At 47.7% G+C, this 17,468-nt stretch overlaps 1 protein-coding gene across 3 annotated transcripts in view; it reads right to left on the bottom strand.

The window, feature by feature from the left end:
• The window catches only part of LOC141748250 (proto-oncogene DBL-like), a 62,418-nt gene that overhangs the window by 27,253 nt on the left and 17,697 nt on the right, over nt 1–17,468 (bottom strand). For 2 of the 3 annotated variants that reach the window (XM_074599972.1, XM_074599973.1), the window contains exons 4-10: nt 16,300–16,390; nt 8,369–8,488; nt 7,204–7,320; nt 3,921–4,070; nt 1,143–1,267; nt 568–682; nt 75–194 (exon numbers count right to left, since the gene is read on the bottom strand). In XM_074599972.1, coding sequence (XP_074456073.1) covers nt 75–194; nt 568–682; nt 1,143–1,267; nt 3,921–4,070; nt 7,204–7,320; nt 8,369–8,488; nt 16,300–16,390 — 838 coding nt within the window. Of the gene's footprint in view, nt 1–74; nt 195–567; nt 683–1,142; nt 1,268–3,920; nt 4,071–7,203; nt 7,321–8,368; nt 8,489–13,272; nt 13,437–16,299; nt 16,391–17,468 lie in introns of those variants that run through there. The other variant, XM_074599971.1, reaches the window with a different exon arrangement.

Raw genomic sequence — 17,468 nt, 5'->3', positions numbered from 1 at the left:
GCACCTCCTACCACAAACACAGAATGCGCCTCTCGTGTTTCATTAGTGCCTCTTTCTGTGAAAGATTGTCTCACCTGAGCCATACCATCAAAGTGACCCAGGTCCTTGAGCCTCTGTTTTACTTGGGGGACGCTGTCACCAGTGTCGGGCAGCTCCGCTTGCTGACCCATTAAAAATTCAATGGCATTCTTGACCTAGACACAAAGAAGAAGACTGCTGCAAAAGGATACAAAGCACAGGCAGAAAAAAATCACTCTCAGACCACAATTAATCACACTTTAGCAAAGACTGCTAAATCCAATAATAAAACTAGTGTCCAAGAACTAATTTCTAAATTCAAAGATGCTTCTGTCAGCAAAATCTATGCGACTGCAGGGCAGTGATACCTAAATTAGCTCTGAATGAGGAAGCACAGTGGTCTCCCCAGGCTCGCGAGCCCTGCCAGAGTCAAGGAACAGCAGCATAAATTAAACACTCTCAAAATAAAAAGCATAATGACTTCTCTCCTCTCCCCTCCTTTTCATCTCCAACTCTTCCTTCTGCCAACAGAAACGCATCTGATCATACCTCTTGAAAACTTTGCTCAAACTTCCACAGTTGCAGATATTGCTCCATTTTTAACTGATGTTTTTCCCAGAAGCCATCAAAAGCTGTCTCCATCTCGCGCAGCTGACCGAGTAACCTGGAGCACAGAAAAAGGATAGGATCAGAACAATTTGCAAACAGAGGACAAGCAGAGATGGACAAGCCCTAGAGATCACCTATTCAGGTCTTCTGGACCCAAGCTCTCAGGAGAAGTCAATGGATGCGTATATATGACTTGTGAAGATCTCAGGGGGATTTTAATGAAATCTTCACTGCAGATAACAGCACCTGTGTGAAGCTGTTGTTGCTGCCTCCATTTATCTGAACAATACCTGGGAGCCTGGCACGGGAGAACCCTGCAGCTGCTCCACAGCCTCATCGTCTCAGTGGGGGGAGAAAATCAGAGCAGGTCAAAGCAATTTGATGGGTCTGGAGCAAAACTCTAGTATCTTTGTCTTTATCTGTTTGACAGGTGACCTAAACAGCACATCTACACTTAAAAACCTTGAGTTTTTCCATTCAAAAAATCAGGCAAACTGGGAACACAGTGCACTCACCGATTCACAGTCTCCCAGTCCCCAGGCCTCTCGCAGTGCTGGTCCTGACTGCATTCCCCGGCGTCAGGCTCTTCGAAACTGCTCAAAAGCAAGTTTCCCTCTTTTGTGACTGCTGTAATATCTTCCTGTACAATGCAAAACGTTTCTGATTCAGGCTACTTTTCACGAGGTAAGCCCTTTCATGTTTCCCCTGCCTTAGTTCCCCTCTACGAAATGAGGCACCACCAGACCACAGGGCCCCCAGCAGACGTTTTAGTCCCCTTAATGCTGGGTACTGCACATCGATTCAAGAGGCAGGAGGACAGCATTACCACAGGTCTCTCCTGGTGAGCAGGAGGGTTTGTATTAGATATCTATCTACAAATTTCATGTATTCAAGCAAGTTATTTCTGCAGCTTGGAGGCTGTGCTTCTCCATCCAGGTCACCAAAGGAGGCTGTGGGAAGAGCATCCCATAGTGGTGCAATGCTGGGACTGAGACCCAGGTGAGAGCCCTTGGTGTGTTCATTAGCATCAACTGAGGTGCTTTGTCCCATGTTGAGCTCAGCCCCAAAGCAAACAGGTGCATTCAGTCAATTATTTTCAGCAAAAACAGACCAAATGCAGAGGTGAGAAGGTAGGAGAAAACACATGTGGTTGATGAACTGAGTTGGAGGAAGCCCTGAAGGAAAGATCTCTGCATGGCTCCATTGGAGACCCAACTCCTGAAGGAGGGAGAGCCCATCCTGGGAGATGGCCAGATTTCTATTGCAAGAGAAACAACAGCAAAACCACTTTAGGGAAAAGATTCAGAAAGCACAGTTGTGCTTAAATGTCTGCCTGTCCCAGATAGCTCACAGCAACCTAAACATAACAGCATCTTCAGGGCAGCAGCACAGGAGCAGAAGGACACAGCCACAGGAGCTTCTCCTCCCCCCCACACAAAGTGTCCACTGCTGGTTTGCATCCCTATCACTAAAACATCACGGAAGGTGACCCCAAGGCAACCCCCTCCCCATCCAAAAGGAAGAGGAATTACGCAGCGTGCTTTGGACCGCAGGTGGCCGCTGTTTCATCCTCTCGCATCTCACTCCCCAGAGCCTGGCATTCCCCTTGTGATTCAAAGCCTTTCATTATACCTACGACAAAGTAGCTCAACTGTCAAACAGGCGTTAACTTGATTTTTTTTCCCCACTCAGTATATCAAAGAGGTTAATTTCTTAGTTACTCTGTTTAATTAATTTGTCATTTTTGCATTGCGTTCGCAACCTGCTCCTGTTTGGTATCACAGCTACATAAATTATTCTGATCAACTCATTATTTGAATTCAGGAATCGGCTGTACCAGTCCTGGGGTTGTCATGAGAGAGACAAGGATCCTGTGGCTTGCTGCCACCAAAATCTGAGCCCGGTTTCTCGTCTGCTTTCATCTTTCACGGACTTAGAAGGAACAAAAGAAAAAAAAAAAGCAGCCAACAGACTTCATTTCAGTCAAAAGCCAACGAGTGCTTTTGATATTTGAAATTAATAGATGGGGCATTAAAAGCAACAGATGCCTTGTACCGAGCACTGCTGTGCTTTATATGCAAATGAAAACACATGATGTGTTTTATTTCTCCCCAGAGGAAAGCATGTATTACCCACCGGTTTATATACAGGACCACACTGCTTAGCTGATATTTGCCCCCTACGCTTTGGCTACAGTCCTAAGCGTGAAGTTTAAGTCAGTAGGTCGTATCGCAATAGATGTAGCTGCTGTTTTATACTACAGCTCGCTTCACCTTCGAAGAAGAAATAAAGGACTACTGGCAGTATCTATAATAAGACTTTCCACACATACGCACATACGTTTATGCCTACACACAGCACACTTTGGATGTCATTGTGCATATTTCTTACAGGCAGCCTTCTGGGAACCCACTGTCACGTGGGTGACAAATGATTATAAATGAAAATAGATACACTTCTTTGACTTATGTAAATGAATCCTGTCATAAAGGAAAGGACCTCATTCTTCAGCCTCACAGCACAGCTATTAACGTGGGAATCGTCTCTGAAGTGACGGTTTGGGGACAGGCCTGTGCTGTCCCCCAGAAAGGTGCAGGAGAAGCAAAGCCAACGGCTGGATCTAGCAGCAGCTGGCTGCACTAAAGCATCCCCTAACTCCTGTAATAATTGTAATCGCAATCACTAATTGGTGGGGGGAAAAAAAAATAAAATATTAAAGACACAAGTGTTGTTTAAGATGAAACATGAAGGCTCACACGAAGACAGGGGTCACATCAGGCACCCTCTGTAGCAGGAACCCTCTGCCTTGGATGCTCTCCAGCACAGCCCCCCCTCGGGGACGCTGCACCAGGTGGAGGGACCTGGGGACAAACCACCCCTCCAGGCCCGCTGGTCATCTTTGGGTGCAGCTTCTTCCGGCCCTGGGGGTGAAGCGGAGGGACACCCCCCCAAGGGCAGGATCCCACAGGTGACAAAGCCTCCCACCCTCCTGCCAGTGAGACCTGCAAAGCCCCTGAGGGGGAGCACAACACAGATGCCACCTCCCGCAGCCAGCAAGGAGGCGGCAGCTGAGACACTTTGCTGGATGCCGGCAGGGTAATTTGCTTGAGGGGATGGCAAATCTAAGGCTAACATACAGAAATAGTCATGCTGTGTTTTATTTTGTCTGTCAACATGCACGGGAGGGAAGGAGGAGTGGGCAACAAACAAACAGGCAGCCAAACCCCAGAAATCCCATCTTGCTGCGCAAACTGGGGCTGGAAACGTGCGGCTGAGCCACCGCTGGGACATACCTTGAGCTGGTAGTACTTCTCCGTGCGCAGGGCCAGGATGCGCTCGATGGAATACATGTCGTCCGGTAGCTCAGTCTCTGCCAGCTCTGTGCCAAAGGATTGTAACATCTGCGCAATTTCCTTCACGGTTAGTGCAAAACTCTCGATTGCCTGGTGGGAGACAATAATTGCAATCAAGTTTGGGATTCAAGGTGTTCCTACAGCTCAGTAAGAGTGCACAAAGAGCCACGGCTGAGATCTGCAGGGGAGCCCAACAGCTTGTTCTGGGAGGGGTGGGTGGGATGTCCACCCCAGACGGAGCTGGTGTGTGCTGCAGTGCATCAGCTAGTGGCCACCAACGTGTGGCCAGGTGGCCTGTGGTGCAGACTGGCTCCACAGACTTAAATAAGGACAGTACTGGGCAGAGACACCTCCTGCTTTGTTTTCTGCTGCCTGTTCTTGTGTACTCTGAGATTTTCCCTACCACATATTGGAGGTCTATAGCAGAAGCCACCATAGGATCCATCTCCCATATTCCTGTAATCCCTCTTGTATTATTTTTCTCCTCTGGTTAACTGGGAACCACCTCCAGGCAGTAAGGCTTTGGAAATATATTTGGGTTCTTCGTGATGGATGTTTCCAGCTTTGCAAGCCCAAATGGTGGGTTACAAGGCAGTCTGGCATCACGGCCACCTCATCCACAGCTTCACCAAGAGGATGAGGGAGGGAGCTAAACAGCATGCCGGTGACAAACTGGAGACAGCGGGATGGAAGTGAGTGCTGCTGGTACCTCCCCAGCACATCCCAGGCAGCCACTGGGAGCTCTGGGCGCCAGATGGATCCCACCCCATGGGGTGAGGTGGGTCTCTCCCAGCCCCGCTCACAGCTCCGGCTATTATAAACTCAACTGTAGCTGATAGCATTTGTATTTTCTTTAAGCAGTGCGTGTTTTCCATGGAAATTGCAAGAAATGTTTTATGAGCACACTACAAGGGAATTTTGAGAGAAGATTTTCATACAGACACTGATCTACCATATGCAGCCACGGTCTAGAAACTATCCTTTCCTTAGATTAACATTTTTTGTCATTCATTTTGTCATTTTTTGTCTCCAAATGTGAGCGCTATGCCATTATCACATTAACACATCATGCAAAAGAACAAAACTAAGAGCCAAAAATTCAAAAAAAAAAAAAACAAAAAAACATTAACTTAGCAGTGCATCAAGCATAAACTGGCACAAAGTTAGTGGCACAAGCAATGGCTTGAGTTATTCCAGCTACAATGTCTTGTGCTTTTGCCTTTATACTGAGCTCCACATCTGCTGGTGTGGATGATGTTGCAGGACAAGGGGCACAAGGACGTCTGGCACATTATTCGTTAGTGCTTTGATCTGTTGGGAAGGTAACTGGGAATCCAATCCGCTATTAATCCGGCAGACAAAGTCCCAGTGAAAACTAGGAGCGTACAGGAAGCATAGAAACGCACAGCAAGGGAACTAAATGCCTGATCCCTGCTAATATCAAAGGAAAATTTTTGCAATGAAAAAAAAATAATAAAAGGAAATCTTCTGAATTCTCTGCACTTGGTCAGTATGCAGAGAGCAATCTCGCTGCTGCTCTCTCATTGCTCACCTCCATCCCTGGAAAGATGATGGAACAGCTCATTCTGGGCGTCATCTCAAGGCATGTGGAGGAAAAGAAAGCTATCAGAAGTAGTCAACATGGATTCACCAAGTGGAAATCATGTCTGACTAATCTGATAGCCTTCTATGATGGCACGACTGGATGGATAGATGAGGGGAAGGCGGTAGATGTTGTCTACCTTGACTCCAGCAAGGCGTTAGACATGGTCTCCCACAGCATGCTCATAGGGAAGCTTAGGAAGTGTGGGTTAGATGAATGGACAGTGGGGTGGACTGAAAACTGGTTGAAAGAGCTCAGAGGGTGGTGATTAGGGGCACAGAGTCTAGTTGGAGGTCAGTGACGAGTGGTGTTCCCCAGGGGTCAGTACTGGGTCCAGCCCTGCTCAATATGTTCATCAATGACCTGGATGAGGGGACAGAGCGCACCCTCAGCACGTTTGCTGATGACACAAAGCTGCGGGGGGGGCAGGGGTGGCTGACACACCAGAAGGCTGTGCCCCCATCCAGAGAGACCTGGACAGGCTGGAGAGTTGGGCTGAGAGAAACCTTATGAAATTCAACAAGGGCAAGTGTAGGGTGCGGCACCTGGGGAGGAATAACCCCCTGCACCAGGACAGGTTGGGGGTGACCTGCTGGAAAGCAGCTTGGTGGAAAGAGACCTGAGAGTCCTGGTGGACAACAGGATGACCATGGGCCAGCAATGTGCCCTCGTGGCCAAGAAGGCCAATGGCATCCTGGGGGGCATCAAGAAGAGTGTGGCCAGCAGGTGGAGGGAGGTCATCCTCCCCCTCTACTCTGCCCTGGGGAGGCCACATCTGGAGTGCTGTGTCCAGTTCTGGGCTCCCCGGTTCAAGAAGGACAGGGAACTGCTGGAGAGGGGACAGCAGAGGGCTACCCAGATAACAAGGGGACTGGAACACCTCTCTTATGGAGAAAGGCTGAGGGATTTGGATCTCTTCAGTCTGGAAAAAAGACGACTGAGGGGGGATCTTATCAATGCTTATAAATACTGAAAGGGTGGGTGTCAGGAGGATGGGGCCAGGCTCTTTTCAGTGGTGCCCAGTGACAGGACAAGAGGTAACGGGCACAAACTTGACCATAGGAAGTTCCGTCTCAACACGAGGAGGAACTTCTTTCCTGTGAGGGTGGCAGAGCCCTGGCACAGGCTGCCCAGAGAGGTGGTGGAGTCTCCGTCTCTGGAGACATTCCAAACCCGCCTGGATGCGTTCCTGTGCCACCTGCTCTGGGTGACCCTGCTCTGGCAGGGGGTTGGACTAGATGATCTCCAGAGGTCCCTTCCAACCCCCACCATTCTGTGATTCTGTGATTGCCCTGGTTCCCAAACACATTTGTGATATTAATCACATGAAGCAATCGTTATTAAAAAAAAAAAAGTCTATTCTGTACCTACCAGTAAGGGAATTTTAATAAAGACTTAAGAAGACAGATCTTTCGAGAGCAGTTTCAAAAGGAGCCTGAGGGAGTTAATCACCCAATTCCCTTACAAACCCATCAAGTGCCTAACACCACTTGACTCCTTTGCACATCTGATCAAGGGAATGCAGTTGGCTTCAGGGGTTTCTTCCAGCTCCCTGTTGCCTGCTGCCTTACAGAAAACCTTCCGCAATTGACCCCCAACACCCAGGTACCCAGTACGTACAGTCCTGAAGATGACCCACTCGCTGTGGCAGTACTCCAGGGTGCCTCCAAACTCCGGGGTTAATTGCTGCTCATCAATGTATGTCAGCAGGTCGCTAACGGAGCTCAGCATCACAACCTACAACCAAGGCAACACCGTTAGTTGGTTGATCATCACTTCTCCTCAAGACACACACAGTTCGAGCCTACAAATATTTTATGTATCAAAAAACTGGGTTTGCTCTAAATATTGCTCTACAGCATGGCTTTCTTCTTATGCTTATGGCTTAACATGGCTTTTCATTGATGTATTTGACCATTTTTGTAAGCCAACTCTGTTCTCCCAGGTGCTTTCTTCCTTCCATGCAAAGCACTGTGAGATGCTGCAGTATCTGACTGCAGAGCAGAGCTGAAAGCAAAGGTAATGCAGCTTTTTGCAGGTTTTTCCCAGGGTATTTCTGGGAAAATATATACATTTTAATGCATCATGAAGCACCGGCCAATTTCACATAAATATATACTCATGAGTTTTTGTGAAATATATACTCATGTCGTGTGCAGATGACAACCATTTTAGGGTGAAAAATGCAAAGTTTCTGAAAATCATCTTATTTCCTAAAGGAAAACATTGGTTTGTTTTGTGGGTTTGTAATTGTGTCAACTTTAGATTCCATAAATGTATTTCCCTTCTCTTAATTATTCTCATTATGCCCTATAATCAAGGTGGCTTTAAAAGTCTTGGAAACTTTGACTTGAGACTACAAAACCATTTCAGTAGCTATTTTAGAAACAAATACCAACGTGATGTTGGCATGGAGTTTACACTGAGATCATAATGGTGATTTTGGATGGAATTCATAGCAAAAGCTTCACTAGACATGTCTTTTGACTTTCCAGCCATTAAACAAATTTCTGAGTATGGTTTCATCTTCCCCAGAGGCAGCAACCCATCACCCACCACCACGGACGTGCTCTGTGGGGAGAAAACGGCACACAAAGGAGGTGAAAAATGCTACAGGAGAAATTTAGTGGAGAGAAATTTGGTGGAAATAGGGCATTCCTGGCAGAGACACTCCGGTTACTCTTCACATGGGTGCCTGCAGAGTGGGACAGTGTCACTTTCCCGACCTGAGGAGTGCGGGCAGCCTCCTATTCCGCCCAGGCACACCACCTCCGCACACTCGTACCGGTAACTTGAGTAGAAAATCCTCCTGACTGAACCGAAATCCAATGTCAGTGAAGGTGCGCTGGAAAAACCCCGTGGGACGAAGAACCATCACCAAGTGCAGGTTCCCTGGGAAAGATGCCTGCAAGGAAACAGAGACGACATTCAACATGGGGACGTGGCAGGTCCAACAACGGCTTTTAAATGTCTTGAAAAAAGGGGAAATCATTCAGATCTGAGTATTTTTTTTTTCCGATTGCCCCTGATAGCCTTGTCTTAGTTTCAAAAGAGGAGGGAGACAATGGAAGTGGTTTAGAGATACGGGACGTACCTGCAGGAGCACTGCGCAGTTCCTCTGCCCTTTGGAGCAGGCAGGACTTCAGCCGTCCACCTTATTATAAACTTTAATACTATATATTGTGTTCAGTGTTATAACTTGGGGAGTGAAATTACAATTCAGCGGGGAACAGAAGGCCGGAACATTGAGGGGAATGACAGACAGATTGAGGATGCAGAATTTATTGCCAAACTCGCTAATCATCCCATAACTGCATCAAGCGTACTCTTCTTGTCCCTGGTAATTACCAGGCAACATTTAATTTGTGGTAAGAATTTGGAATTTCCTGTCTACGCTGCTGGAGCCTTTCCACAAGCATATGGTTGGCAGGTGTGTTTTTAAATAGATCTGTGAAAAGGGTGCTTGAGAATGAAAAAGAATTTTTAAGAAAGTAGGAGTCATATCATTAAATTATGGATAAGTGCATGATGCAAAGAATTGAGTTAATTAAGACATATGATTTTCTCTGAGATCCTGCCAGGCCAGGTTACATTTCTCTATATATTTCTCCTTGTATTATCCTCCTCCATTATCCTCCAAGAAAGATGATAGTAGAGTCTATAGCAAAGGTGAGAGTAACGAACATGTTTAGGTATTTCGCACTGCAGGGCACTTAATCTATGCCTTCAAAACAAAGACTGTTCCCGTAAACATGCATTAGCGTTGGTCAAAAAAGCCATGATTCACAGTTGAGAGCTGACATCCATGAACCACGTTGTAACTTGTTTGCTATGTTTTCTTTTGTAGGATAGGTCAGGTTGTGGCTTCCATTGCCCACAACTCCACTCAGAGGCGGACAGCGACTTTTAGGATCAAATAAGCCACATAAATTCAATATATCGATCTGCTGCTATTTCAAGTAGGAGCAGGAAAAAATACAGAAATTAATGTGAATGAAGTGCCAAATTCATACCCTTTGGAAGTCAACAAAGAATGGTGCCACGGACAAAGATCTGGCATCAGAAACAAGAGCAAACCATTAAATAACGGACACATTTGTGCTGGCGCGGGGCCCTGAGAGCTGTACCTCTGTTACACAGCACCTGGTTAGCACACAACGTCTCCAAAACGGCTGCCAGCCCCAGGCGCACAGGGATGGCTACAGCCATGGGACACCCAAGGAACCAACGTCCAACCCCATCTAAGCTGCAGATGGGCCACAGGTCTAAACCTGGCCATGGAGTCATGGCTCTGAGTCAGGTCTTGCCCAAGAAAGTGTGGGTGAGAAGCTGCAAGAGAGCCAGGTTCAGCTCCCTGCTTCAATGCGTCTTTAATTAGCTCTACAAGGAAGATCAGCTCTCCTGCAAGACAACCCCAAGCAGGCCCTCCAACCACCCAGCTACTAGACGCAGCTCTGAAAAGACACTATCTCAGAGACCCTGCTCTGCTCAGGATTATTAAATTGAGCTTCCCATATTACTAGAAAGAAAATAATCCACAGGCTACTGGGTATCTCCAAGGAGCTGGAGTGGTTCCTCACTTTGAGAGGAGCCTCTGCCTGGGATGCAAAAAGCCTTCACTGAGGAAAGCACCACCAGAACTGGCACAGGTTTGGAAACATTTTCAATGAACTGAAAATTTACAGCATTAATATTTCACTGGAAAGTCTCTGGCAAGCTCTACGCTCCTCCTCCAGCATATCCCAGAGAAGCTGGCTGCCTCCCCCAACTCACCACGCTGGCTCTCCCTTGGACCCAGTAAACGTTGCTATTGCTCTTTCCAGGCCTGTTGGCTGACCTGGCTAGTCCTTGACACTCTTCATCCTCCGGCACATCCCAGGAAGAGACCTGTCCGTCTGCGTTCATGGCAATGTCGTGCCCGTCCCTGCAGAGCTGTGAGTCCATCATGTGTCATTCCCTCACGCCCACCCTTAAGTCTGTGTTTGCCTCATTTTACATCCTGCTCATTTCCCAGTGGGCTTTTCTCTGCAGACAGGACAAGGGTAGCATCCCCCAACAAGGTTTCAAAGATATCACCAAGGAGCCACCACGAGCTGCAAACCCCAAAGGACAGGATGTTTTTGCTCCAAGACAGGCCCTGCACCCTGATGTTGATGGCTCAAGCCGACTTGAACCAAAGCCTTGTGAAGCTAATGGTCTTATAGTGCTTTAAAGGAGCTCAGAGGATGCAATTTTAGGTCCTTCTGCATGGTTATGAGTCCATTGTAGGTGAATCCAATGGCAAAATCCCACAGAGTTTGGGAAAAGTTACCGTCTTCAGCTCAGAAATACAAAAGTGCGTTCTGGTCTCTGAACTTTAGACTCCTACTTTGACCGCCTCCTGAAAAATGCATCAGCAGTATCTTTGAGAAGAACAGCCACCCAGAGATGCATCTTCCCTTGGTCTTATCTCATTATCCCCCTCCGTCCTCTGTCCCCTTTAACCCTGTTTGGCACTTCAAGCAGACATGAGACGCCTTTGCCCTCTCCTACTCCTCCAAGTCACAGAATCATAGAACGGTTTGGGTTGGGAGGGACCTTAAAGATCACCTAGTTCCAACCCCCCTGCCCTAGGCAGGGACACCTCCCACTAGACCAGGCTGGTCAAAGCCCCATCCAGCCTGGCCTTGAACATCTCCATGGAAGGGGCATCCACAACTTTTCTGAGCAACCTTCTTGACATGTAAAGTCCTTCTTGACATGCACCCTTCGTGCACAGAGCAGGCTCCCTGGGGGAAGGGCCTCGGTCACCAAACCATAATGCCCCATGGGAACCTGCAAATTTTGAATGTCTTCTCCTGTGAGCCCTTGGGCAGGAAACCCACAGCTCCAGGAAGATGGACCAGCAATCAGGAGGCACGCAGAGCCCCCTGCCAAAACTACACTGCAACAGCCACTAGGTGCGAGCCACCTCTCTGAGAGCAAAGGTGTCTTTGGACAGCTTTGGTTTCACCAACGCAAGATGCCAACATACAAGAAGAGACCATAACCTGGCACTCACAGAGGCAAATTCTTCTTTGATACAACTTTATGTCCCATACACACACAACCGTATTCCTTTTGCTCCTTGATAGGTTTTACCTCGGAGGTAGCTAGGTTTCCAGGACAGATGATGTGATTTCCATTCAGTTTAGAAAGCATTCAGGGATTTTTCAGATGATCTTATATATATAAGATCAAGGTCAGCACTTATGAGTAGCTAAAAAAACCCCCAAGAAATACAGCTTTGCAAATGATACGTAATACATTTCAAGCACGGAAAAAACAAAATAAGTTGGCAGAAAGACATCCACCAATCAAACCATGTCCTGTGCCCTCTTACAGACTTAAGAGAAAGGATAAAATATTAAAAATATATTTTTATATATATATACATAGAAAGATCAATAATTCCTCAGGGATGACATTCCTGAAGAGACTGTATCTTTTTTAATTACTGCTACAATTCCAGCTCTTCTCAGGGCTGAAGTGTAGAGAAGTTACCTGCAAACTGAACTCTAATGATAGTGAAGGTACTGCTGGAGAAAAAGCCCTTCCCCATAATACATTCAAGAAAGCAAAGACAAACAGGTCCTTAATCTTGCCTTATGTATTATGTATTCATAACACTACAAAGAATCTTGCGTATTGGACAAACTTGGGTTTACGTAACAAAACACCTAAAAGAACCCTTTAAGCCTTTGCCCTCTGCTATTCCTCTGCAGCAAAGCAGGAAAGAGGGAGAACTATCGGCGCAGTTCCACTAGCTCAGGCACTTGGCAACATTTCCCTACTGTTAACTATCGCACTGACCACAGACCACGCTCAGAACATTCTTCCCCTTCCGAGGACACAAATGTGTACACCTTAATGCTCCAGTTCAGCAACTTGTTTAAATGCATGCTCAACTATTAGCATGTAGATAGCCCTGATACAATCAATACAGACGAAATGGGCTAATTAAGCACAAGGAAGGGCATGCATTGAAAGCACCACTACCTTCTTAGTGAATATCTCATCCTGACGCGTTTAATATAATTTTTTTTTTCCTAATTTTAGGAATTCAGTTTTCAGAGAGTATTTTTCCCTGCAGTTCACTGGGACATTCATGGGGTTGGAAATCAATAAATGAAAAAAGATTATCTGCCAATAAGTTCGTTTCTAAGCGATGGAGATTGAGGCTAGTGGTCCTTACACAGGCGCTGAAGTTAATGACTTTCTGCTGTCCCTTAAAGGAGAAGTCATACAACAACCCTTTGAGCCAAAATGAAACTCCAAAGCGCTCCGCCGCCTTTATCTACCTTTATTTTAGCCGTCTGCATAATTAACCCCCGGAAGATGCTGTCAGCATCGCTGGTGCCCAAATTCTACCTCGGGCCCCCCTCTCTGCCAGAGCCAGAAACGAAGCCTTCCAGAAGCAGCACTGCAGGACGGCGATGCCCAACGCCCGCACGGAGGATGTTACTAAAAATACTCCCCGTGATGCTCAATTAAAACCACTCTGGCCGAATATTCCCAATAATCCCGGCTCTCCCCATCTTCCCCCCGCTGGTACAAAGAGGCCTCTCGGTGCGGCGATGCGGGCCCCCCGCCTCCATCCCTCCCTCCCTCCCTCCCTCCATCCATCCCCCCGTCCTTGGGCTCTGCAGCACGGCGGGCCCGGAGCCTTACCGCATCCCTGCCGGCCCGCCGCCCGCCCCGCCGCGGGCTCGCCTCCGCCATCGCCCCGCCGCCACCGCCACCGGGGCCAGGGTGGGCAAGCGCCGCGCTCCCCGAGCTCGCCCCGCTCGCAGGCAGGCAGCCCCGGCGGCTCCCGGCTGGCAGCCCCGCTCTCCTCCCCAGCGCCGGGCTCGCTTTTAAGGTGGAATGCCAAAAATCAGAGAATCGGAGAATCGGGTAGGCTGGAAGGGACCTTTAAGATCATCGAGTCCAACCGTTAACCCAGCGCTGCCAAAACCACCACTAAACCATATCACAGAATCACAAAATCGCAACATCACAGAATGGTGGGGGTGGGAAGGGCCCTCTGGAGATGATCCAGTCCAACCCCCTGCCAGAGCAGGGTCACCCAGAGCAGGTTGCACAGGAACGCGTCCAGGCGGGTTTGGCATGTCTCCAGAGGAGACTCCACCACCCCTCTGGGCAGCCTGTGCCACTGCTCTGCCACTCGTAAAGTTAAGAACTTTTTCCTCCAGTTTGTGCCTGTTGCCCCTTGTCTTATCGCCGGGCACCACTGAAAAGAGTCTGGCCCCAGCCATGAGTCACGACCCTCAGTCATGTCCCACAGCACCACATCTACCCGTCTTTTAAATACCCCCAGGGGTGGCAACTCCACCACCTCCCTGGGCAGCCTGTTCCAACAATCGATAACCCTTTCCATAAAGAAATTTTTCCTAATATCCATCCTAAACCTCCCCTGCCACAATTTGAGACCATTTCCTCTTATCCTATAGCCTGTTCCTTGGGAGAAGAGACCGACCCCCCCTGGCTACACCCTCCTTTCAGGTAGTTGGAAGGTCTCCCCTCAGCCTCCTCTTCTCCAGGCTGAACACCCCCAGCTCCCTCAGCCGCTCCTCACAAGGCTTGTGCTCCAGACCCCTCACCAGCTCCATTGCCCTTCCCTGGACACGCTCCAGCACCTCAATGTTTTTCTTGTAGTGAGGGGCCCACAACTGGACGCAGCTCTCGAGGTGTGGCCTCACCAGTGCCAAGTACAGGGGGACAGTCACTGCCCCAGTCCTGCTGGCCACACTATTGCTGATACTGGCCAGGATGCTGCAGATGGGGCCAAGCTCCTTCCTTTGAGATCTGGGCTCAGAGCTTCTACCCTTCCCTTTAACCACCCCCACCTGCAATTTTCTCAAAGTTGGTTAGGATTTCGTAGGGAAGTAAGGAGAGATGCTCCTGCCAAAACCTGAGGCTTGACCCCGGCAGCAGGGCCTCATTTCCCAGAGCAAGTAATACCAGCGTGTATCAGACAGACACAAAGAGTTAAACTAAAATCTGTACAGCCTGATACACATTTTTTCTGGATCAGACGCACCACCGCAGAGCTGCAATTGCATATACACATGCTGGAAAAATAGGCCACCCTGTATATTTCATATTCAGCTTATTTGCACTTCTTTATTGCAAAATCATAAAAAGATCAGTAAAAAAAACAAAATATTGCAGCATGGGTTATGGTTTATGACTGGAGAGAAATCAAGCTTTAATCTTTTGTGTCAGCTGCACAAAGGCAAGTCCAGTCAAACGCCCCCTGGACACAAAGCCAGCCCTTTAGGGCCAGAGCCTGTTTTTAAGGCAAGATTCCCAAGTCTTATGATTGAGCGGACACAGGTTTCCTGCTGCTCATTCCTCTTTGCACAGAGCACCTCCACGTTATTCACACAGACAAGCCCTGATGCTACCGGCAAAGTCTTCTCTACGTGGACACACAGCGCACACAGGTACACACACAGGGCGTATGCTCAAAGGTCACAAAATAATTAAATCTTCTTATTAAACACCAAATGAACAACACTTGTGTGGAGGCTACAAATTAGGACAGGGTTTTTTTCACATTTGAAACTTCCAAACTATGCAAAGCGACTACATCATCCTTAAAGGATGCTCTTAGTACCAGCACCTGTTTGAACGCTGGCAGCAGAACTGAATTCTGATGATCCCTTTAAAGTACTACTTTTTAAATGCTGCTGCTTCTCTAATGGCATGGTAACTGTACCTGGAAATTCAGATAGAAAATTCAGAAAAACCAGAGCCCAACATACTGACACGCTGCAAAAAGTTAACCCTCTCTTCCTTCCACTGGCCACCTATCAGCAAAATGCCATCAACGCTCTGACATTTTTAATGCCAAGTTCAGCCAGACCAGTAGTAAATACTTAAAACAGCAAAAGATCTAATTTTATCAGGTCTAACCAGAATTAGAGAAGAGCCTTCTCCCTCAGTACGTACCGTTTACTTCATTTTGTCTATCAGATGGACCAATGCCTTTGATAAGCAGAAACAAAGGCAATAATAATAAGCCCAGAATATTTTCATGGCATGATCTGGTTGGGAAAGCATTTATCACTTTTCTCCTACTTATCCATGACTTTTCCACACCTGCACCCACTGTGGTAACACCATACTTTGATTTCATGAGATATAACGCATCGCTGGGTTGTAAAAAGCTCACTTTTGAGATACGTTCAGAATCTAATCAAGGGGAGCACACAAACATGTGTAACAGATATTTAAAATACATGAAGGCATACATACGCATTTAAAATAGACTTTTCCACCCATGCCCACATACAAATGCTTGTGAAGCCTGTTTTAAGAACCTAACACTTTCAATCCCTGACAATTAGGTAAAATATATTCTCACTAATAAGCAGTGTCTAGAAGGAACATCTACGAAGCCAAATTCTCCACCCAGTGAAAGCACAGAACATGGCACAAAACACATCTGAACCACTATGAAGTAGTACAGAAACGCGCAAATGAATCAGTTAATACTCAAACAGCTCATTTACGCACTCGAATAGGGCACAGAGCTATGACTGAATTAATTAAAGGGCTATAAAACAAAACACTACCTAGAGACAACGCATGAGCACCATTGCTCCCAGTTCCCAGTGTTCTCTGAAAGGGATACGTAATGGGCACCATGACTTAGTACATTAAAAGAAATTAACATTAAAGAGGACTTACTGCTATTTTTTGGAGAGTCATTTTGACAGATGTCCATGTGTCCAATCTTCTATCCAGGATTAGGATAAATTTGGTGTCAGACTCATGTTGACTATGAGATAAGAAAATACCAATAACCAGATAACATTTTGACGGAATGTGACTCTGTTCCCAAAAAAACCCCAAAAAAGCCCCAAACCCAAGTGCACAGAATACCAACCACATTTTCACATTTCCACAATTGCCAAAATTCCCTTTGAAAAAATTTTCCCCGAGCAGACACTGGCAAGAAATTTGGGATGTCCCACCTTAGGGTTAGCCCAGGGTTATGCATCATGGGTGTTGTTGCGTGGGAGGGTGGACACGCATTGGGCTTGAGAAGGACCTTGCAGAGGTGGGAGGCAAGAGCAGCCCAGGGGTGGCCGGAAGCCTCCACCAGCCGCGGATGCTCATCCCTGCCCTCACCGCTGAGCTCTTCCCTCCCAGAAAGCTCGGTACCTGCCTGCCCAGGTCACATCAACCGAGTGACAACTCCCGGCTTGTTTTGGCACAAAACAGAGGTGACATCAAGGCAGGGAAGGGGGATCTGGTCCTTAACCAGGCTGTCCCAACACCTCCCGAGGTCCCCGGGAGAAGCAGTGATTGCTCTGAGGCACTTTCCAGCGTGCTCTGGTTCGCTTTGCACGCAACAATCCCTTTTGACACTCAAATCCTTTAAGTCGCTTTGAAATGCCCAAGCCAGCCAGCAGCACCGGGGACGCAGGCTCTGGCGGGTACCCTAACGCGCAGGTGAGCTCCTGTCTGTAATTCAAATATCCCCTGCCCAGGCTCGCTGGGTCCGGGCTCAACCCGTAACAATACACACTCCAGGGCAGAATTACCACCTGGAATCATGTTTGTGCACAGGTAAGGGTACGCCAGCTTGTAACCAAGTCCTCCAACGTGAGTGCGTTTACGGGATACTTAAGCAATATTTACAATATTTATTTTGCGGCCGCTGAAACAGGATAGCCGCGTCCCACGCCACCCTATCCGGGTGTCTCCGTGCTGCGGGAGAGGCTCCCAGTAGGGCTGCTGGTTCCCCAGAGCTGGGTCAGGTATCTGCACCGGGTACGGCCCCGTGCAGGCACCCCTTTCAGTAACTCTTGTGTTTGGCAAGCGAAAACACGCGGTGGATTGCTCAGAAGTAT

The sequence above is a fragment of the Larus michahellis genome, chromosome 9, assembly GCF_964199755.1.
Source record: "Larus michahellis chromosome 9, bLarMic1.1, whole genome shotgun sequence".
In the NCBI taxonomy this organism is placed as follows: domain Eukaryota; kingdom Metazoa; phylum Chordata; class Aves; order Charadriiformes; family Laridae; genus Larus; species Larus michahellis.
Note: the sequence above shows the minus strand (reverse complement) of the source record. Positions and strands in the feature narration are given on the sequence as shown.